This window comes from Electrophorus electricus, chromosome 7 (assembly GCF_041902795.1).
Source record: "Electrophorus electricus isolate QZ-2024a chromosome 7, ASM4190279v1, whole genome shotgun sequence".
Classification (NCBI taxonomy): domain Eukaryota; kingdom Metazoa; phylum Chordata; class Actinopteri; order Gymnotiformes; family Gymnotidae; genus Electrophorus; species Electrophorus electricus.
In genome coordinates, this window is record NC_137503.1 from 7,838,124 (window position 1) to 7,861,469 (window position 23,346).

Below are 23,346 nucleotides of genomic sequence, written 5' to 3' on the forward strand. Positions count from 1 at the left end.
ATTTTTATATATATATATATATATATATATATATATATATATATATATATATATATATATATATATATATATATATATATATATATATATATATATAAGCTAGATGTGTAAAGTTCAGAATAAAGATTATTTTTAAGAGTAGATAGCAGATGTAAACTGGTTGGTCTTGCTATATGTTTTAATTCAGATTGTATGTAGGTGTTTTTTCTTTTCTTTTTATTCTTCTCTTTTTTTCTAAATGCCTTATTGAGCCATCTCATTTCTGGAGGGTTGTTGTTTTGTTTGTGTTTTTTTTCTTCAGGAAGAACAGTCCAGAAACATTCCTTTCTGTTAGTTGGACCCAGATTTTCTATCTGGTTCCAAATGCCTGGCTCTCTCAGACACATTGGATAGCACTGCACTAGCTGACCTCCTCATCTCCAAAAAACTATACAACAACTTATAAGCAGTGATTTATCACTTGAACACTAAGGCTATAAATTTGTGGTGTTAGAAAATAATTTATCCCCAGTACCTGTAAATTGCCTCTAATTACTCAGAAGAAGCCCTACCCACATACACAGGTACACATGCACATAAAAATACTGTAACTCAACAGTTCGTGTAGGAGTTTCCCTTAAGTCGTCAATGTCGACAGCATGGCTACCAAATTACATGATTGTGTTTGAATTTGGAAGTCAGATATGTTAGTGTTTCATAAACTTGCATGATGACAGACTAGTTCAAGTGAAGCATTGGCAGATTTACATGGAAAACTTGAAATCCCCCTTTTGAGCAATGCAGAAATGCACCACTGTTGAGCACCAGTTTCACCTGGGTATTTTATTTACATATGCAGGAATGATGTTTGTCTTTTCCAGCCAAGGATAGCAATTATATATGCTTTATATTGAATACATATATGCTGCTTCTTTTTGTATCAGAAATAGTTACATATAATAAATATAGATATGTTTTAGGTATGTATTAGGCTATATAAAGCTGAAATGAATTGCATTATTGCTGACTTTTTATTCAGTTAATTTGCAATATGGAGGATGTTTACTGCTAAAATCACTTGTCTTAAGTGGTAATTGTCTGGCGTTTTGCTGTTTGCTTTGAGCTTTTGGGTGGAATTTATAGATACATGAGCAAAGGGAGATATTTTATGGAATATGCAAATTCACAGTTTGTTAGGAAAGCTATTCTAAATAACCACAGTCTGTCCAGTAACATTTTCTTTGTTGGCCCCCTTTCAAATATGAAGATGAACACTTTTTAATTTACTGACTGTCCTTGACCAAAGATGCAGAAAGCATATTTGAGGTTTAACCCTTGATACAGTAATAAGTGGCTAGAGGTGCCACGAAGTTAGTCACGCAGTCACTTCTGAGCTCCCTGTTTAGTGTCTGTTTTCCATCAGCACTTAAGGTGGCACTGCTCGTCATACTCAGTACAAGAAGCACTACATGTGGTGTGTGTTTGACCTCAGAAAAAATGCTATAGCACTGGGACAGAGGTTTCTGTTCCAGGAACATATTCCATTTTTGTCAATACCATGTTGGCCAGTTTTGTGAGTAAGGCAATATCAGTGTGCTAAATACTGTGTTTTGAACCTGTGGCATGTGCAATCCAGAGTAAGCCATTAGGTTCACTCAGGTGCCTGGATAGCTAACAAATATGCAGCCAGAATAAAATTCTGAAATGCTGGAAAAACAAAGTGTGGGACTTCTGAAAAAGTGTCAATCAGATGCTAAATTATTTTTGAGAGATTTTTCTTGATCATTTGTCATATCCCCTTGTGACGTCGAGGTTTACGTGGAAAGGCAGTCTTATCAAATTGTCCGATTATCTGATTTGTGAAATGTCTGCCAGAGGAATGGTAGCATGTCTCTAGTGCAGTGTTCAGGCTTTGGAGTGTTTTGTTCAGTGCAGCTGTCTGTTCATGGTTATGGTCTGAATCTTACCATGTGAAAACTGCTAAAATGTCATTCCCCTTTCTAGTGGTCTTAAATTATCCTCAAAGAAAAATGATTTAACATCTCAAAGCTGACATGTTATAGATATTAAGGGGGGGGGGGTGCCTTTTTCCTTTTTTTTTTTTTTTTTTTTTTCCCTTTCTTTTTTTATTCCAAAGTTAGAGGACCACCATCTCAGCAGTTTGCATAGTGCGTAGATGGCAAAGGAGACTGAAGAATGCAATGGCAGGCACCCAAGCACCTTGTCCTGTAATCTCAGTAAGTGCCTCACTAGATGTCTGTACACTATGTATGGGGAACAGTACAGAGGCAGCATTAGAAGGGTGGTGTTTGTTAATTCCCTTAAACTCTTCTTTCTACAATGCCAAACACCTATAGGTTATAATGCTATGGGACATGAGTTATGTGTTTGTCCTAAAAAAAAAAAAAGCTTGCATAAAAGATGCTCAGAACTACAGTTCCATATATTTATGTACTCAGTGGCTAAGTACTTTATGTACTATGTACTTTAAATCTTTACCAAATTCCTTAACACTGGAGACAGCACTATTTTTAGACCAATGCCTTTATAGTAGAATTGTTATGCATTATGTATATATAGTTATTTGACAGTTATAAAGATATTATAGGTTTAATAAAACATTGTTTTAAATGGAAATTTTTACGCAACAGAGCATTTTCCCGTATTTATTTTTCTTGTATGTTGTTAGTGTGGGGTTTTTTGCGTGCATGTGGTGGATATGGACAAACAGGTGTTCCCTGGTGCCAGATTTTCATGTGCTCCCTAATCATCCCATGCTGTAGTGCCTGATACCTTACACAGTGCTGTATCACAGAACTGGAAAGGAGGTGCCCAGCACCAGTGTTCCACCACCACCTCCTCCCTTTGACTTGCGCTCGAGTAACCACTGGGTTTGTTCACTTTATGTGGCTGTTAAGAGCGTCATTGCAGTGACTGTGTTCCCAGGTCACCCTACTGTCATTTGTCTCACTAATGTTCAAGTGTTGGGGTTTTAATTGTTCATTACTATACATTTTTGGCACCTCATCCAAAGCAGTTGTTCAGAGTAATACTGTATCATTGGGGATCCATCTGCTATGTATTCATTCCCATTGTGTTGGTTCTTTTGATAAGACCACATTTTGTCACATTGCAGAAATAAAATTTATATTTTGTCTGCATCTTTTTTTTTTTTTTTTTTTTTTTTTTTTTTTTTTTTTTTGCCAGTCCATGTTTATATCTGAGGTCCCTATCCCAGTATAGAGGAAGAAAACTAAGCCTCTCCCTGTAATGCTTTCCTCAACTGCCCAGCCAAAGTCCTCCTGGCCTGTACATAACTCTTTGGGCTTGGCTACTGTATGCTGAAAGAGCTCTTAGCATACCCTCACTCTCCATGGCCATGCCAACTACAGCAGGGTGTGTTTGCTTTCGACAATAGTGTGGCCAACTGGCAGTGCTGGGCAGCATGTGCACACTTCAGACCAGCTTTCTGTCCTAACATGTTTATATAGAACTGGACTTCATGCTCATGGGTAAAAATTGCAAACAAAGGGTCACTTTACATGGAACTCCTCTATATACATACCCAATCTGAATATGCATTAATTCATAATCATGACACTGAGAAATTTGAAATGTAGTACTAGAACTGGGGACATATCTTTGGAAAAATGTAAGTTATTTTGTAGAGGTAGTGGGTTGGAGTTCACCTTCATGACTCCTCCAGAGCAGGATTGTGGAAAATGGCAGTTGGGACAGATCAGGCTTGTGCTAAGCATGTCTCAGTTAAAAGCCCTTAAAAATACTCTTTTTTTTTTTTAAATTGTGCTTTTTGAATTTTATTTCTGCACTAATCTTCCACAAATGTCTAAGAGTAAAGATCTCTGAAGACGCAACTTTTGAAATGCTTTAGGCTTCGATTCTCCCCAAAATGCTGTCTGGGTCCTTAAGGATGAGTATGGAAGATGGATGATCTTTAGCCCAGAACTGCTGTAGTTGTTTTTTGCATGGTGACCATAGTGTCTGAGGGTTGTTATTAATGAACCTACTTTATGGGGATAGAGGAAGGAATGGCTGGAGCCATGGGATGCTTTTGCTGACGCGGCTGTTGCCGGCACCTCACCGTCCTCTGCCATCAGCGTGGTGCTGACCGCCGCTGCTGCACTTTACAAATGCATCCTTCATCTTGACGTGGGGATAATGATCAGCCTTTCATGATGGCTCCTCTTCTCAAATCTAAACATAACATGCAGGAGTGTCCAGCATTTCTCTCATCCAGCTCCATTCTGAGTGCTCAGCTGCTGGCCTTGTCATAGCGTGCGATCTCCCCCAGACCACAGGAGAAACAAGTGGAAAGATGAGATGAGAGAACACAGTACTGCACTAGTTGAGCAGTAAAGCAAGGGTCTGGAGAGTCTAGGACTTAACTGATGTGGTGTAGTATGCTAGCTTGCTACATGGGTGATTTAATAATTGGTCATATTTAGAGGGTCATATGGTTGAGAATGATGGAAATGTTTTTTGGGTTGTTTTTTTTTAGGGAACATAAATCGATAATACAGCCAGGCGTTTAATTGAATAAAGACAGACTGTTTATAAGGCAAAAACACTAACACAAAAAAAACCAGTCCACATTCAGAAACCCAGTAAACTCTTTGCTGAGGTCTTTAGGCAATGATAAGCATGAAAATTGGCTTTTAGCCTTTCAAAGCACATTCACCAAATTCACTATTTAGTTGGTGTTTCATGTTTTTTCAGTATATTTAAGATGTTTGTTTTAAGGCATCTTCTGTTTTACCCCCCTCATCCTTGCCTCCATACATATGCTTAAGGAATAGCTTGACCAAATGATAATGAGCCTGAAATTCTAAAGTTAACAGTCTGTCTAGACTAACTACAAGGATCAGAGGTACATAGATGATGACACTAGACTATCTTTCTTACTCCATAGACTCTTTCAGCTTACATCACTCTCTCCCTGTGCTCATGTGCCACATATCCAGGAGCTGCACAGCTGTAATGGTGGGAGGGAAAATTTTTCCTCTCCTGCCAACAACCTTCACGTGCTTTTGTGCTGTTGGAGGTGGAGCTTGATGAACAGGAATCATGAATATTCATCATCAGGGCTCATAGTTTCATTTGTATCTGCAGTTCATGTGTTTAATGCGCACAACATTGGAGCAAGGTCAACTCCATACAGTTAGATGGGTGATGGATATCCTTGAGTACTATAAGGGGACAGATTAATGCTAGCCATCCTTCACTTGTGTCCCTTCTGCCTCTATCCTTCACGCTTCCTGCCACTCAAACAGCTACCTGGCTAAAATCCACATGGAGAAAGAGAAGCCTAAGGTGAAGTCCTCTGTGTTTTAGCCCAGCCCATCAGTTTCCCCATCTGGGTTTTTTCACGTGTGACTGAAGCAGGTAATGACTGAAACAGGATCTTAATGTGTGTGTCCAGCGTTGTCCTATGGAGGGCAAACTGTGACGTCTGCTCCCGTGTTCAGCTGCAGGCTCAGTACAGATGGATTGTCCCAGTCCCCATTGTCTCCTAGTTCCCAGTGCCAAACCATGTGGTGCAGAGTGGCCCAAAGGCTGCTGGAAATAGGGAAGCTCCTCCACACGTTGAACATGCCACAGTCAGTGATGTACCATGCTCGAGAGAGCCAACTTGAGCCTCTTTGGATGAGGAGTTTGATTTAGGGAAAAAGGAAGAATGTGTGGAGATCAATGAGCATCACTAAATCACATTTCTAATCCTGAGGAATATACAATACCTGCATAAATTAAGGTGCCTTTGTCTCTCAGTTGCAAGAACATTGAAGTCAACAACCACTGCAAAACTGATTCAGTACACAGTAAAGTTCGCCTCAGCTGTCACTTAAGTACTGTTGTAAACATTATTCATTTGCAGTTGTTTCCATTAATTAGTATGTATGTGTATATACACAGTCATATCAGAATATTATGACCACCTACCTAATAGTAGGACTAACCCCCCCCCCCCCCCCCCCCCCGGCTTGGATGACACTAGCGACATGTTGTGGCGTGGACTCTATTATGTTACAGAAGTATCATGCCCTTTCTAACTGCAGCAGAACACTGAGGACCCTCAGATTGTGTGGTTGTGGGTCAACATTGTGAACCTGGTGACCCAAGTGTTCCAGAAGTCCTGGATTGAGATTAGGCAAATTAGCGGGCCAGGGAAGGACACCAAAATCACTGTTGTGCACCTGAAACCACTCATGCACCACCCTGTTGCAGTGAGGTGGGATGTTATCCTGTTGATCGGTACCATTAACATCAGGGAAGTTGACGTCAACATGTACGGGTGCACATCATCTACTAGGATTGCCAAGTACCCATTAGCATCCAGAGACTCATGCAGTGGTATTACTGGTTCAAGATCATGCCAGGAAAACATCCCCCAAACATGCACACTACCACCACCAGCCTGCGTTAGCCCCACAGTTGTCTCTTGGAGGCGGTTCTCATGCAATTGGCAGCATATATGCCACCGTCCATCCACTTTATGCAGCATGAACCTGGATTCATCAGAGAAGGCAGTGTCCAATTACAGTACTCCCTGGCACACTAGAGGCGATGTTGATGAACCTTGGTTAACACTGGCGCTTTAACTATGCTTCTGCTTGGCAGGCCCAGACGTAACAGTGTTCGCGCAATGGTGATCCCTGACACTTTCCTCATTGCTCCTGTGTTCATTACAGAGGTTAACTGGACCACTGTAGTGCGTCGATTGCTCTGTTCCAATCGCTGGAGTCGTCGTTGCCCTCTGGCATCAATGGCCCGTAGGGCACAACTGTTATGTTGTTAGGAGGCACTCAATGTGCTGGAAGTCCAGTCTCAGTACCGCTTCGCTACAGCGGTTCTAAACCATAGCATCCTTTTTTTTTTTCTTTGCCACTATCACTTTGGCTTTCCTATTAGGGGTCTAGACCTGGTAGAAAAGGGATGTTTCATTAGATCTCAGGGGTGTAATCAAATATTCCTCCTTTGTGGGGGAAACAACAAGCAGCAATCATAACATGTTAAATGTACCATTACATTTGACTTTGAAATGAAAGGTCAACAAATTGAGTTCCCCAAAGCTTTTCTCCTGTGCCCTGTCAGCATAGCACATTCACCAGATTTACACTGTCATATCACAACACCATTCGGTTAAAATTTGTTTTGAAAAATCAGAAGCATAAAACAAATCCTGTTCCACTGACAAAATTGTTCAGGATATGGAATTGACAGGATTGACTAAATACAAAAAATAAATAAATTTAAAAAATAAAAATCTGTAATAGGAGTCATTTATAGCACATTTTAAAAAGAATGCTAAAGCCTCTGACTCACACTCCCTACTCTGACTTACCTAATGGTTTATTGATGTTCTTTTTGTGCAAAAAAGAACGTTCCGGTCTGCTCTCGAAGAGATTGAGGCAGGTGCTCTTCACTGGTGCTGATTCAACTTGCAGAGTTATTTAAGGTCACTTAGTGCTTCTGCTCATGCCCTCCACTAACACAATAGCAAGCATGTGAAAAATACCATAATCACATTTCTTAACAGATCATGTTTCTTCGAGTAATTACATGCAGTAGGTCTACATATTGTTGTATTTGCTTATAAAGAATTTGCTAATTGACCATTTTTTATTATCGATGACACCAAAGGCTGACAGGCAGTAACCACTTAGTTTGAAATGTATAGTGTGAGCCAGGAGTCTATGCTATAGGCATTATCACAGCAGTGAGATTACAGGGACTCCCAGTGTTCAAGTGTGTAATAGCACAGAGGCTTTCACACACAATCAATATGGACAAAAGAAAGTGGACACCTGCCAGTCACACCTGTATAATCTTTTTGGACATCCCATTCCAAAAATTTGAGCATTAATATGGAATTAGCTCCACTTTGTGGCTATAACTGCCTCCAGTTATAGGAAGGCTCTGGGAAGGCTCTCCACAAGATTTTGGGTTGTTTCTTTGTCTGTTCAATCAAAAGTGTATTTATGAGATCTGGCACTATTGGGGCTAAACCCAAACAGCTGTATGCTGAAACATGATTCATCACTTCAAAGAACACTGTTCATTTTTCCAGAGTCCAGTGGCGATGTAATTTACACTTGGCATTGTATATGATTTTAGGCTTGTGTGTAGTTTCTTGGCCAGAGCACACCATTTAAAGCTCCTGATGCACAGTCCTTGTATTTCTCATGATGTAACAGAGGCAGTGTTTCGGTTTATTTATTTATTTATTTATTTTTTAAAACATGCTATAAGCTTCAGGACTTAGTAGCCCCACTTTCTGGGTTTGCATGGGCTAACATTCAAGGCTGAGCTGTTGTTGGTCCAGGATGTTTCCATTTTATAATAACGGCATTTGCTCAAAGCAACAATTGATCAATCTTCATAAACTCTAATTAATATATATATATATGGCATCCTATGACAATGCCACATGTAAACTCACTGAGTTCGTGAGTATAACCCATTCTACTGTCAGTGTTTGTCTATGGAAATTACATGGCTATGTGTTTCAGTTTATACATATGTTAATATGGTGTGTAGCTGAAGCACCTGAACTCCATATTCAGGGTTTGTGTCTACACAGTTTAGGCTAGAGAAAGGTGATTAGTAAATACAACACTACATCACACCCCAATTTGGTGGATTTGACAGGTATTTTGACATTTTTAAACAGAATTCATTCTTTTTGTATTGTGCAAAAATGTCTATGCAGGAGTCAAGGTATGAATGTTGAGAGAGAGAGAGAGAGAGAGAGAGAGAGAGAGAGAGAGAACTCTGCCACAAATAGCAATGACAGCTGCCTAAACCAAATGTCTTCTTAAATGTATGACTCCCATTTCTGTTTGGTAGCCTACGCATGCAGCATAATAACACATCTGAAACTGCAAAAACACATCAGCCGAAATCATACATTATTTAAAAAGATATCTTTCAGAGCCAGATTTTATAGTGTTATATACTACTGTGTGGAGGAATGTGAATCTAGGTACAATTCAAATTTTAAAGTTAACTTATATGAGTATACAAAGGGAAGAACACCAGAATGATCCGTGTATGACTCTCACTGTATGCCTTTGCATTGAAATGCCACATAATGACAGTGCTAAAAGTCCACTTTAAAATACTCTCAATATTTTCTGCTGCTGACCTGCTATAACATTCCACTATACATCCTGCTGATCAGCATGTCCTTTATGAGTATTAAAGTAAAGTATGCTTTTTCTGGGCTTTTAAAGGCCCTTTACTTGTTCCACATTCAAAGCAGCTCCTGACTAATGACTCTTTTAATTTTTTTAGATGTGTGACAGGAGTAGTGCTCCTAAATGCACAAGCACAATACTGTTCAACAGGTCTATGTGAAGATGTTTGCCTGTTAGGATTTGAAAGAGTGACTCTGATAGCTCCTCTCCAGGCTTTAAATGAAGTTTGAGGAGACAGCCTGGTTGATTGATGAGCACCTGTTTGTCAGTGCCATTTAAGCAGATTCTAAAACCAATGAAGGGGAAGGCACTGAGCGATGATCTGTCATGCGAGGAGGCCGAGCAGAGGCGGCAGCCGTACTAAAGCACTCCCGTGCACACCAGACACTGCTTGCAGTTCAGCTGGAGAGCTTCCCTCTGCTGATCAGGATCACGGGCATCTGGCTATTTGTGCACTCTTGTCTATGGGCAGTCTAAGGCCAGAAGCATGCATGACAGCATCAGCTGCTGAGAAAGATGGCAGCTACGCTTAAAACATTTTAGGAGATGATGAAGTTTTGCATTACAACCTCTATCCTATACTTCTTATCTTTTTTTTTTTCCTGAATTATCACTGAAGGCCCTCAGCAGCAGCTATTGTTGTGTCCATGTTCTTTAGATTTTGGTGCCACCAAAGGATGCAGAATGCCACCTTCTTTTGCACTTTGGCTAAGCCTCACAAATCAGGAGATAAATCCTGAAATTCAAAAACAATTTGAGGAAGCTGGGGAGTGCCAACTGTCCTCTCAGTGCTGGCAATCTCTCTAGCCACTTTCTGCAGCCAAGATTTCTGCAATAAAATAGCTATTCAGTAAGCCAGAATTTACTTGACCCACTCAAAAATGGAGAAGAACCCAAGGTGAGATTTCTGAAGGGTCTGAAGAACATCAGTGGACAACAGGTGTCATTTTTCTGCTGTAAAATGAAGAGGTTTTAAAGGCACATTTTCCCATAATAGAACTTGGAAGCTTGTAGCAATACATGACGTGTTTCCAGGTGAGTTTCAGTACAGTATCATAAAATAAATATTTCCACCTTCCAGCTTTTTAATGCTGCTTTATTGTGTTTGGTCTGAGGACATTGTCCTTGGATGTAAATTTCACCATCCAAGAGTCTCTCTACATTTCTCTTTAACAGTACCATACCTTCATACAGAAACTGATTCTCTCTCATTACTATGAGTTATGTCAACTTTTTGCCTTCCTGACGAGTAGTAGTATTTTTATTTGCAGCTCTGCTGTGTCAGGTCATTATTTACTGCATTTGGAACAGTGGCAAAGAAGAAGTTTACTCTCCTTTTTGTATGGTCTTGCATTTTGTAAAAATCAACACAAGCTTGTAATCTCCTTGTCTCAAGTTTCATTCTGCACACTATGCATACTTCACTCTTCCCTAATGACTGCAGAGAGCAATAATTGTACTACTAAGTACAGTGTTAAACAGCCTGGATGAAAAGGTCACTTGAAGTAGGACACCATGGATGACAGCCATATGATGAATATGAATAAAGCTTCTTCTTGCTTCCTAAATGTGCAAAGTAATAAATTCAAACTTTTGTTATTCATAAAGAGACATATGAAAGCTGTGCTCTAAAGACACCTTTTAACATGGTTGGCTATTTGGAAGTCTTTACTGCCCACTGTGTTCTCTTTACAAATGTAGGCCCTTTAATTCCTACTTTTGCCATCCCCACACTCTCTAGACTCATCCACTGTTGGAGGAGTGGAGTGCATATCCCAGCCATCAGGTCTAGAATAACAGCCAGATTCATCCATTGTACACCTATATCTCTCAAGACACATTTTACTAGATGAAATGAGGTTGTGAATAAATGTTGTACCTTTTGCAGCTTTGTGCCTGGAAATAAAGGATTTGATCTGATTTAGGTGGGATATATTAGTAGGAAGTGAGTAGGAAGCAGGAAAAATCACTAGGGTAAGGATCTGAGTGACATTGATAAGGGCTAAATTGAGATGATTAGATGTATGGATTAAAACAACTCCAAATCAGCAGATCTTGTGGGGTGTTCCTTGTACACAGTGGTTAGTACCTGCCAAAAGACATCACAACAGGTGAACCAGCAGCAGGGTCATGGATGCTCAAAGCTTAATGATGTGCATGGGGAGCAAAGGTTAGCCCATCTGATCTGATCCCACAGTTGAGCTACTGTAACTTTTACAGTAAGTTTGCTGAAAAAATTCATGCTGACTATGACAGAAGGGTGTCAGTACATATAGTGCATCATGCTGACCCCTGCCCACTGCTGAATCCTACAATGGGCCTGTAAAAATTAGAACTGGAGAGAGCAAGACGAAGAGCAAAGGATGAAGGTGGCCTGGTCTGCTGAATTACATTTTCTTTAACATCATGTGGGGGCCAGGTGCTTGTGCGTCACTTACCTGAGAAAGATGGCACCAGGATTTAGGAAAAAGGCAAGCTGGCGGAGGCAGTGTGATGCTCTGGGCAATGTTCATGGCTACAGTATTCCTTAATAACAGTGGCCTCATTCAGCAGGATAATGTACCTTCCCACACTGCAGAAAATTGTTCAGGAATGGTTTGAAGAACATGATAAATAGTTCAAGGTGTTGAACTGGCCTCCAGAATTCCCAGATCTCAAGATAATTGAGCATTTGTGAAATGTTCTGGAAAAACAAATCCAATCCATGCAGGCCCCATATAGACTAACAATGTAAACTACTATACTAGTAAGCAATTTAAAACATAATGGAACAATAGCTCAATATAGCAATCATTGTCTATAACATGGCCACTGTAAATATATTCTGGAGCATTAATTGTTTTAGGAGCCACAGTGTGAGCCTTTTAAAATTAAGTCTATTACAAGTGCATTTCTATTGTGTCCCTCTGCAGAACAGCCTGTCTGGATTACAGTCCAATAGCTTCTTGGCAGTCAATTTTTTTGTTCTTCCCCAGCAACAGTGCCTATTTTTGTGGTGAGCACAATAAATCCTCACTGTTAAATTCCTGCTGCTGTTATGATGGCTTGAAAATTATAACATTATGTGTCATCTGCAGTACCTTTCAGGACAGCAGCATTCACAACAGCAGCAAAAAAAAACTAACAAAAAAAAAACATGTATTATCACAATTTTCTAGGCTGCTGTAAAATTGGCTCTTGTAAAATCTCTTAACTGAGTCCAGTTTTGCTGCATATGGTGCAGCTGCAAAAATAAATAAATAAATAACCACTGTAATATTTGACAAAGGTGGTAGAAGGGAAAGTTAATCATGGTGCTGATCATTTCCACAACTAAATAGTCAGGTATGACACCTATCTTTGGAGTCCTCTGCTGATAAGAGATGGAACTTAATCTGGATCACTTGGATTGCTTAAACAATGTTCCTCCTAAAATGTTCAGCATTTAAAAAGTTTTTTTCTGTAATTCTGCAATATAAAGTGTTTCTAGCATTGCACATGTGCTGATTTTGAGGTGTGATTTATTTCTATTATATAAATGAGTACTTCAAAAAATGTTACAGTATAAATAATGTGGCCAATTCAATGTTTTCATTTACATTTAAAGAAATTCTGTTTTTTTCTGTTTTCTCTATATACATATATTGCCATAAGTATGCATTGCACACTTAATCTCGCACTTAATCTGCTGCTGTGCAGCAGTTCCCATTGACATGCTTGTGTTCCCTGTTGCACTGATCTCTTTGCTGCCCTGTGAATAGCAGAGAACAATATGGGTATAGGCCATACTATGGTCCTCTCCTTTGAGAGTTGCTTGTGCCTTCTCTACTGGGAATGACACCAAGCAGCTCACTTCTTATAGTAGTTTCAATCCTGGAAAGAAAAAAAAAAATGCCCTGAGGCTTTTTGTGAATCCATCTCTCACCGACAGGCTTCTGTGTGTCAAACCAGGCAGTGGGCACTGTGCGAAAACAGCCTTCGGGTTTGTCCTCCAAAGTCCCTGCTGTTACTAATTCAGTCCATCCATACAAATCCTCCAGTGTTGTCCCTATAACAGACATAGCCATCACAAACATGGCAGAGACCATAGACAATCAAATCAGTGCTCAATTGAAATGAAACCTGTAGTTTGATGGTTAACATTCTGTTGTCCCACCGATCATGAACCTTACGAATGAATGAATGAACGAATGAATGAATGAATGTATGAATGAATAAATAGGTTGAAGCTGACCTGTTTGAAAATCATTATGAATTTGAACATTGTTAAAATGTAATATTACTCTAGGCTTAAAATTGTTTAAGGTAAGGTTTTCACAACAATTCCTATGTTTGAGTTGACTGAACCACTCCCAACACCTAAGCAAATTTGTATGAGCGGAATTTAATCTCAAACCTTGTTGACTTTGAGCTAAACAGCAGTCTATATTCATGAGACCCTGATTCTTCATCACTGTATCACCCTAAACATAGATGACTTTTCCATTATTCAGCACTACATACATCTCAATTGGCTGCTACAGAATAAAAACAACTATATCCTTCCTCCACCCCCTTTCAAAAAATAATCTCATTTGAGGAGGAGGTGTCTCAGAGTCTATGTTGGATGTAATAGATGTAAAAACAATACATGCACACGAAGGAATGGATGAATGAATTAATGAATTAATGAATTATGGAAGGAATTAATTAATGTCAATCTTTAAGACCAAAATCACAACTACTATGTAACTGTTATGGCCAAGAAATAATGTGAAGAAACTGACATTAACAAGGATTGAAAATAGCCAGGCAAACCAAAGATGACTTCAGAGTCAGAGGTAACCTTTCTTCATTTTTCATGAAGATAATGACCAAAATACATATCAAAGAACTTCCAGAGGAGTCCATGAAAAGCAACTGACTCAAATGGACTGACTGGATTTGTCAATATATGATGCCTTAAAGCTGTTATTAAGGGAAAGTAAGGCTTTTTCTGCAAATTCAACTCAAAATATTTAATATTGCTTTAATACTCCAATTGTCGTTATTTAGTCTAAAGAAATATATAGGTTTCAGTATAAAGAAATGTAGGTTTAAATTATGAAAGGGAAAGGGAATAGTTTTTACAGTCCCTAACAAAGCATAAGATAAGATTTGTTTGTTTTTTACCCCTTTATCCTTAGGCATAGGCTTATTTAAAAATATCACAATTTTGAAAACCTTTCATCTCTGTGACACTACGATCTGAAAATCTATTCTTTGTAAATATCTACTCTGAAAATTAATAATTTCGAGCATTCGATCTCTTATTCGGGTTATGCCACCTGGTGATATTTGTTGTTATTGCAAGAATTATTGTTATTGCTACTCCCAAACCGAGTAATAATGTGGGGGTAAAAACAAAAACAGCTAAGGTAGCTGTTATAATCCTAATATATATCTAACACGTTTCAAATAATTAATATGCTTCCCTACTAAATGGTTACCGATACGTTTTCTGGCTATAGTAAATGTGAAACATCTATGGTTCTTAAGATTTTACGTTGCATCTTGGGATACGTTCCGTGTTTGCCTCAGCTATCAAGATGGCCGAGAATATTTTGTTGAGGGATTGGAGTTGAATAGAAAACTGAATTGGAGCGATTGTGATGTTGAGTGGCAGGATTTATTCGCCCACAACAGAGCATCTTCAGAAGTAAGCTGTCAAAATGTTACTCGTGCTATTTTGTGTAAAATCGCACGCAGGCAAAGCATTAGTACGTGCTTTCATGTCAGTGACCAGCTAGTGGGTTAGCGTTAGCTAGCTAGCTAAGTTGCTAACCAGCGAGCTTGCAAGCTAAAAGAGGCTCCGGGGAGGAACAGGATTTATGGTAAACAAGCATGTCCAGTAAAGTGATATATTAATGAAGGCTTATCTTATCCTTAACTTCCCGAACGATATGTCCAAAACATACAACGACAAGCATGAAGAAAGACCATAGTTACTTTTAAAATGCGAAATGGTTAGCGCCCAACAAACTAGCTAGATAGCTAGCTAAAAAGCTATATATGCTGGCTAACTAGCTAGCTAGTTAGCAAGCTGATTTGGCGCTAGCGAGCTTTTCCGCCGTCAAATCCCGTTGACAGTTGCAGCAAGGTTACTAGGGCTGTTATGTAGTGAATTGGTGTGCTTGACGAGCCTCAAATTTAAAATCAGTTCATTTGTTTGGTCGATGTTTAGCACTTTAGTGGCCTTAAGGTTTGTATTTGTGCTCCGAATAAGCTCCCCAAAATGACGCCGTTGGTGGTGTAGCTGAACGTTCAAACCATGTTTGTGCACAGTCATACCCCCTACCCCTCGGCGGCCTGTTCGCCACTTTACAAGCAACTGTTTACTTTGACACGACATCCTGTTCATTACAACCCTATGTATTTACAAAGGTCTCGTCAGCACGTTTTTTTATTATTGCATTGTGGTATGTTTATTAGATTTAACAGTTAGGCTTTGTTCTTGTACTTCCCACGTAGGTTATGGGAGCTGTCAGTTTCAGTTTGCTTAGCTGCACACATCAGATTGTAAATACACGATCATGTTCGTCCAAAGTGTGGTCTGACACAGGTTTATCGTGCTTGTAAAGAGTAATGTTTTTCACATTATTAAGATCACTCATGCTTCTTGTTCTTCTTATTTTTACATATTATAGTGGTTAACATGCATTTATTCTATTCGTTCCACTGCGAGTACAAATTGAGAATTAAATTTTTCTGTTTAGCCAAGAGCTAACCCATCCTCTCGTCATCTAACTTGCAGGATTGTTTCCTGACCACGTTTTGTTCTCTCTAGAGTTCAGAGCATAGAAGAATCCAGCATTGAAAACTTTAAGCAAGTCTAATGTAAGTATATTTTATGTAGTATTTTTACTTTATTGCCAATCTCATTTTCTTTATATATAATTTTGTAGTTTTAGCATGAAATACTATTTAATTTGGCAAAACGTAACAAGAAGCAAAAGTCAGCATTTGCTTTCACCTTGGCATTTTTTAATTAGTTTACCGTTGTTCTGATAGCCTTAATTATGGATGCTGTCACTTCTTGAAAATGACAAACTGGTGTCAGCATCAGCATGCAACCAGAATCCAGGATATGCAGTGGTTTTTTTTATTTTTTTTATTGTCTTTTTAGAAAATAATCATTAGCGTAGAATATAGCATGAAATGTTTCCAGCAAAAGTGGTGTTGCATGAGTATTTGCACTTGGAAGAGCCTTTGTTACAGTTATCATCCTCTTCATTAATTTTTTTTTCATTAGTGTAATACGTTTTTGGCATGGGTTCTGTTCTTGTGATGGATTTTAATATATTCATCCTTGATTGTCTAATACTTGATCATCTTTGGTTATATATTTTACAACTTAAAGACTTATGGACCTGAAATGCATTACCTTTTGGTGGGTGTTTAGTGAACCTGGCACATTACATTTGCAAACAATTGAAGGGGTTGTACTGTATGGGCTCTCTCTACATCTCAATACTGCTTTATCATATTTGCCCTATTATAGTTGTAGGCCTAAAAACAGTTTTGGGAATAAACCTTACTAATCCCTTGCTGTCTTGTTTGAATGTCTGATTCAGGAAGCGAGCAGCTGCAAAACATCTAATTGAGCGCTACTACCACCAGTTAACTGAGGGCTGTGGAAATGAGGCCTGCACGAATGAGGCTTGTGGCTCCTCTCCGGGTTTCCGACGCATGGATAACAATGCAGCGGCCATCAAAGCCCTGGAGCTGTATAAGAATAACGCCAAACTGTGTGATCCTCACCCCTCCAAAAAAGGTGCTAGCTCGGCTTTCCCAGAGAATAGTGCCAAAGGAGCCCACAATTTCTCTGCTTGCAGCAACGGGAAGATGAACCACAAGGACCTGACTCCCACGAGGGAAGACTTTAGAGGTAAGCAAGGCATTGTCTTCCTTTTTCTTTTGGTTTCAAGTTATTCACTTCTTAAAGGCCAAGTCTGAAGGTTAGCTAACATTACAGGCCATGTTCTCTCTCTAGCTCTCTTTGTTTTGTTTTAATTGACCTTTTCAATCATCTTCTAAATTTGTGTTTTTTCAGATTTGAATTATTTGACAGAGGAGAAGGTTTATGAAATCCTAGCTTTATGTGGGGAGACTGAAGACTTCTCCCCTCTGATCCGTGTCATTGGGAGGGTCTTCTCCAGCGCAGAGAGCCTGGTGCAGAGCTTCCGCAAGGCCAAACAACACACCAAGGAGGAGCTGAAGTCACTGCAGGCCAAGGATGAGGACAAAGACGAAGATGAAAAAGAGACAGCCTCAGGGTCGGCTACTGCTATGGAGGTGGAACCAGACGCTGCCTCTTCCAGTGGAGAAGGGGCCTCTCATGATGGCAACAACATTCAAAAGGTGGGCCCAGTAGAAGTGTCGGTGGACATTGAGGCGGTAAGACGAGTTTACGACAGACTGTTGTCCAACGAGAAGATCGAGGCAGCATTCCTTAATGCCCTGGTATACCTGTCACCTAACGTGGAGTGCGACCTCACTTATCACAATGTTTACGCTGCCGACCCCAACTATTTGAACGTATTCATTATCGTAATGGAAAACTGCAACCTCCACAGCCCAGAATATCTGGAGATCGCCCTGCCTCAGTTCTGTAAAGCTATGAGCAAGCTACCCCTGCCGGCTCTGGCAAAGCTGGCGCGCTTGTGGTCGCAGTATGGAGCTGACCAGATACGGCGCCTGGTGGAGACCTTCCAGCAGCTCATCACTTACACAGTCATCAGCAACGAGTTCAACAACGATAACCTTGTGAACGAGGATGACGGCGTGGTTGCAGCCACCAAGTGCTTGAAAATTGTCTACTATGCAAATGTGCTGGGTGGTGACCTGGACACGGACCACAACGAGGAGGAGGATGATGAGCCTATTCCTGAGTCGAGTGAGCTGACGCTTCAGGAGCTGCTGGGTGAGGAGCGGCGCAACAAGAAGGGGCCACGTGTGGACCCGCTGGAGATGGAGCTGGGCATTCGCACATCCGACTGCCGTAAGCCCCTCATCCCCTTTGAGGAGTTTGTCAATGAGCCACTCAATGATGTGCTGGAGATGGATAAGGACTATACATTCTTCAAGGTGGAGACAGAGAGCAAGTTCTCCTTCATGACCTGCCCGTTCATCCTCAACGCTGTGACAAAGAACCTGGGTCTCTACTACGACAACCGGATCCGTATGTACAGTGAGCGCAGGATCACCGCCCTATACAGCCTGGTGCAGGGACAGCAGCTCAACCCGTACCTGCGCCTCAAAGTACGCAGAGACCACATCATAGATGATGCCCTTGTTAGGGTGAGTGTGGAAGCCAATTTGGAGTATTAGAAAATGTGTGCTGCATTACGTAGCTTTCATCAACATTATCATAGCTGCTCTCCATTCCTGCATTTGTGTAAAAACCTGCTTATCTGGAAGTGTTAGTGGATGCAAATGGGTTTGATATCTGGCTGTATAATGTTCCTGTTTTATTTGGTGTGATTTCAGCTGGAGATGATTGCCATGGAGAACCCAGCAGACCTGAAGAAGCAGTTGTATGTGGAGTTTGAAGGCGAGCAAGGAGTGGATGAAGGAGGAGTTTCCAAAGAGTTCTTTCAGCTGGTAGTAGAAGAGATCTTCAACCCAGATATAGGTAATCATGATAGGCATTTTTATTGAATCTTAAATTATTTTAAAAAACAAGCTTAATGAGAGTTAACAAACTGTTGGTAGTAATCAATGAATAGTACAGATGTTAATCCTCAGTCTCCAGGTCGATTATTCCCACACAGATCTGTTCACAGTGCAAATGTAGACATTTGCCCATTCATGAGCACTTCATTGTCTCTCATTTAAAAGATAAAACCATAAAAGGATAATTCAGCTTGTCTCCTAATTATTCATTATTTGCATTTGCATTGTTTTATCAATTTTTTTTCTGGGTATAAAGATGCTTTGTTATTTTAGAGAACATTTGTTATGAAACAAATATTGGCATTAAACTATTGTGTGTACTGTTAAAAAATTGACTGTAAAAATTACATTTCTTAAAGAAACCGTCAAAACAACGTCAAGGGTTTAATATAAGTCCAAATCCAAACAGAAATCACTCTAACTGATATAATACGTTTTCACAATCCTGATGGAACGTTTCTCACTTTAAGTCTTGTTTTACAACTTGGTCACATCTGCTTTACATCTGCTCTCCTTGCTCTGCAGGCATGTTCACCTATGATGAAAGCACAAAGCTCTTCTGGTTCAATCCCTCCTCGTTTGAAAATGAAGGCCAGTTTACTCTGATAGGCATTGTCCTGGGCCTGGCTATCTACAACAACTGCATTCTGGATGTCCATTTCCCTATGGTGGTGTACAGAAAGCTAATGGGAAAGAAAGGAACCTTCAGAGACCTTGCAGATTCCCATCCGGTAATATTAATTTACTCTTATTTGTTTGTGTTTCTAAGTGTTTGTCGTGTGTCCCTTTTTGATGTCCAAATCTTCCTACAGAGCTTGATTCAATAGTGTGCACTTGAGAGAGAGAGAGACACACACACACTGCCTTTTAAAAATGTGGAATCCCATGTCATATTTTATTTAACTAATTATTTTACTTAATGAAAATCTTTTTTAAAAAGTAATATAATCCAGACATTAAAATATGTTTTGTTCTGATTAAGTATTTATGGGGAAAATAGTTGTATTGTTGCAATTACCTATAAATAACAGTTTCATAGATATTTCATAGATTTATAGATAACGTTATTAAATTATAAATTATATTCTGTAGTTATCTATGAAAAGAAATGTCTCCTTACAGTATTAACCTTAAGATTTAAGACACTTTTTAAAAAGCTAATTCACTTAACATATTACAATGATTTTATATAATAACTCAGTTTATTACTGAGAATGATTTCAAACGTTTGAGCTGCAATTGCAAATGTTTTCACAGTAGTGTATATTTACTATTCTGACTTGAAACTGATACAAATTTGAGAAAATTAGTTTATTTAACCCTAACCCTATATAGGAATTTGAATCAGATCTGGCTTGACACAATTAGGAACACAGTTTTTAAAACACAGTACATCTGTTCACGTAGTTCTAAATAAGCAGGGTCAGCAGCATTAGTGACTGAATGAGAGCAGCTAAACTATAAGAGCTTGGTGAATAGGTGGCCCTGTCTTTATCAGATGTTGTCTTCCGCTTGGGGCAGGTTCTTTATCAGAGTTTGAAGGAGTTGATGGAGTATGAGGGCAATGTGGAGGAAGACATGATGATCACCTTTCAGATATCACAGACCGACCTCTTCGGAAACCCGCTCATGTATGACTTAAAGGAAGGTGGAGACAAAATCCCCGTCACCAATGATAACAGGAAGGTCAGTTTCCTTTTAGGGGCAGAAATGGCATTATTTGAAAGTAATATCAGTGTAAATATGTATTTAGGTAACTGTGTATGTGTGTGTTTCTGCAGGAGTTTGTAGCACTGTATGCTGAATACATGCTGAACAAAAGTGTGGAAAAGCAGTTCAAGGCATTCAGAAGAGGCTTCCATATGGTTACTAACGAGTCTCCACTGAAATATCTGTTTCGACCTGAGGAAATTGAGCTGCTTATATGTGGCAGTAGAGTAAGTGAGCTCCACACCATCTTACAGTCATCTGATTCCACTTGTGCCATCCTATACACCATGTGGTTTGGATAATGCTCATGTCTTTTAATCTCCTTCAGAATCTTGATTTTCAAGCACTTGAGGAGACTACAGAATATGATGGTGGATACAACAGGGACTGTCGCATTATTAAGTATGTGGAAAACCATACATACAACTAGATATACTTTTGTGCATACAAATGGTAATTTTTGAGATCATGTTATGATCCTTGTACTGGAAAGCATGTTCTGTATTTCTACATTAGACACTGATGCTGAGGCAGAGGTGGTGGTAATGATGGTAATGTGGATGTGTTTGACCTCAGGGACTTCTGGGAGACAGTACATTCATTTGGGCAGGAGCAGAAGAGGCTGTTTCTGCAGTTTACCACAGGCACAGACCGAGCACCTGTGGGTGGCCTGGGCAAACTGAAGATGATCATTGCCAAAAATGGGCCAGACTCAGACAGGTAATAGCATTATGATAGAATAGCCCTAATTTTCTGCACGTCTTGTTCGTCCTATTTCATGTAAAATAATTTTTTTTTTTATTATTTGTTTCCTTAAATGATTTCCTCCCTCTCTCTCTCACTCCCCTATCAGGTTACCAACCTCTCACACCTGTTTCAATGTGCTGCTCCTCCCAGAATACTCCACCAAGGAGAAACTTAGAGAGAGACTCCTCAAAGCCATCACTTACGCCAAAGGCTTCGGCATGCTCTGAGGCACAAGGAGCCACAAAAGAACTCGCTCAACGTCAGAGTTTTCATGTGTTCGTCAAAGGCGATTTCAGCTACACCGACAACAAAAAGTTAAATATCAAGTTTAAATGTAAGGCAGGATATGAAACGGGCTAAAATGGGAAAGTTCTGGTGACCGAGTGCCTGTGCCTAAATAGTAGATAAAACCACACTGGACTCTTGGCTCTCTCCCTCTAATGTAAGTGTTAAGTTTCCCTTTTTGTATGCACTGAGATATAGCACTATTTATTTTAAGGGATAAAGGCTGTTCATTCATGTCTGCCTGGAATACAGCTCATGTTTTGATTTCTTATGCGGTAAAAGGATGGACGGTTAGTGAATTCCAACAGCATAAGGACTGATCACCACATAAACCGAAATAGATGATGATGATGATAGTAGTAATAATAATAATAATAATAATAATAATAATAATAAAAGCGGGAACAAAAACAAGACAAAGGGAGGAGGAAGTCGTACATTGTCGTACTATGGTTGAACTGTGAAAGTGCACTTAACTCAATCTTCAGAATGTCTGCTAGTTTTCCGTCAACTACTTGTTGACACATCATGCTCATGGTTCATAGGTCTTCCCCAGTCAGTCTGCACTTGCCAGTGATGCTTTCTGAGGTACAGAGCAGCTTCAGTCCTGGCCCTCATCATCAGGAGTCTGTATTTATTGAGGAACTGCATTGTCTCTAATGCCATGTTGGCAGGGTTTGCTGCTTGCTTATGGCCAGTGATCTGTTTTTAGCTGCAGAGTCTGGTTCTTCGTCTTACTTCATTATGAATGACATGATTTAGCCAAAAAGCAGTCTGCTCCTATGGTGTACTCCTGGAAAAGAGAAGAATATGAATCAAGAAATTAAAGAGAAAGAAAACCACCTCTCATTTACAATGTTTATGAAGCCCTTATTTGGAGAGGTGTATTTGTTTAACAGTCTTGTTTTAATTCAAGAAGGCAGACTTTTAAGCTCATTACAATATGCCCTTATCAGTACTCCATGGAAGTAAGCTGTGTTCATATTTTAGTGGCTTATGTTTTGCTCCGCACATTGTGTGGCCCAAATACTATTGAATGAATGAGGGGATATTGGCACAAGTTGTACCACTATAGTATTGTGCCAAACATTTATGCTGAGAACCAACCCTCAGGTTTACGCAAGAATAGCTGGAAACCCACTTTAGTAATGCCCTGGACCCACTGGTAGTTGTTTTTTGTTTGTTTTTTTGCGTTCATCGTCTTCCCCCCCCCCCCCCCCCCCCAAGAAAAAAAAATTTAAAATGTCTGTGGTTTGTTCCACTGCTGATGGCGCTCACATTAAGGGGTAACAGAACTTGATATTGAGAATGAAAGCATTTGATTGTTTGTTTGTTTCAAGTTATTCTTAAATAAATTAAAAATTCAAAAACAATGACTTTAGTGTGTAAACATGAAACAGCTTAGATAAAATTTGTTTTTTCTTCTGTGATAGAATAAAATATGGAGGCTGATGCAAGCCCTCGTGACTGAAGAGCCCTGCCTTGTCATGAATGAAAAGGGCTGGGGTTTTTTGTCTTATGAAAGTTATTGTCTAAAAAGTAATTAAGTTTTCAGGTATCAAGATTCTGGGATTTTACAACACATGGTAATCCTGACATTTGCTTTTCTGTAGAACTGACTGAGGTAGTTGCAGATATATATTGCAGTTCTAAGGCAACTTTATGCAGCCAACAGTCAGCAATCCAAGGGACTGCTTTGATTTTACTTTGTAAATACTGGTACTGGGTCCTGATGAAA

At 39.6% G+C, this 23,346-nt stretch overlaps 1 protein-coding gene across 4 annotated transcripts; it reads left to right on the plus strand.

Moving 5' to 3' along the window:
• Positions 1-14,697: 14,697 nt before the first annotated feature.
• Positions 14,698-23,080, plus strand: ube3a (ubiquitin protein ligase E3A). Of its 4 annotated transcripts, none has more exons than XM_027005578.3 (11): positions 14,698-14,850; positions 15,946-16,028; positions 16,766-17,079; positions 17,245-18,491; positions 18,681-18,825; positions 19,392-19,597; positions 20,388-20,552; positions 20,648-20,803; positions 20,905-20,978; positions 21,153-21,296; positions 21,430-23,080. In XM_027005578.3, coding segments are annotated over exons 2-11 (2,574 nt in total). In that variant the 5' UTR covers positions 14,698-14,850; positions 15,946-16,026; the 3' UTR covers positions 21,551-23,080. The 4 variants fall into 4 exon arrangements, with proteins under 4 accessions (XP_026861379.1, XP_035380130.1, XP_026861380.1 ...); XM_035524237.2 differs by having other exon boundaries at positions 16,966-17,079; XM_027005579.3 differs by having other exon boundaries at positions 15,979-16,028.
• Positions 23,081-23,346: the final 266 nt, after the last annotated feature.

Coding starts and splice junctions, on each gene's coding strand:
- ube3a (XM_027005578.3), top strand. Junction 18,492..18,680: donor TAGATGATGCCCTTGTTAGG/GTGAGTGTGGAA, acceptor GTGTGATTTCAG/CTGGAGATGATTGCCATGGA. Junction 20,553..20,647: donor TCACCAATGATAACAGGAAG/GTCAGTTTCCTT, acceptor GTGTTTCTGCAG/GAGTTTGTAGCACTGTATGC.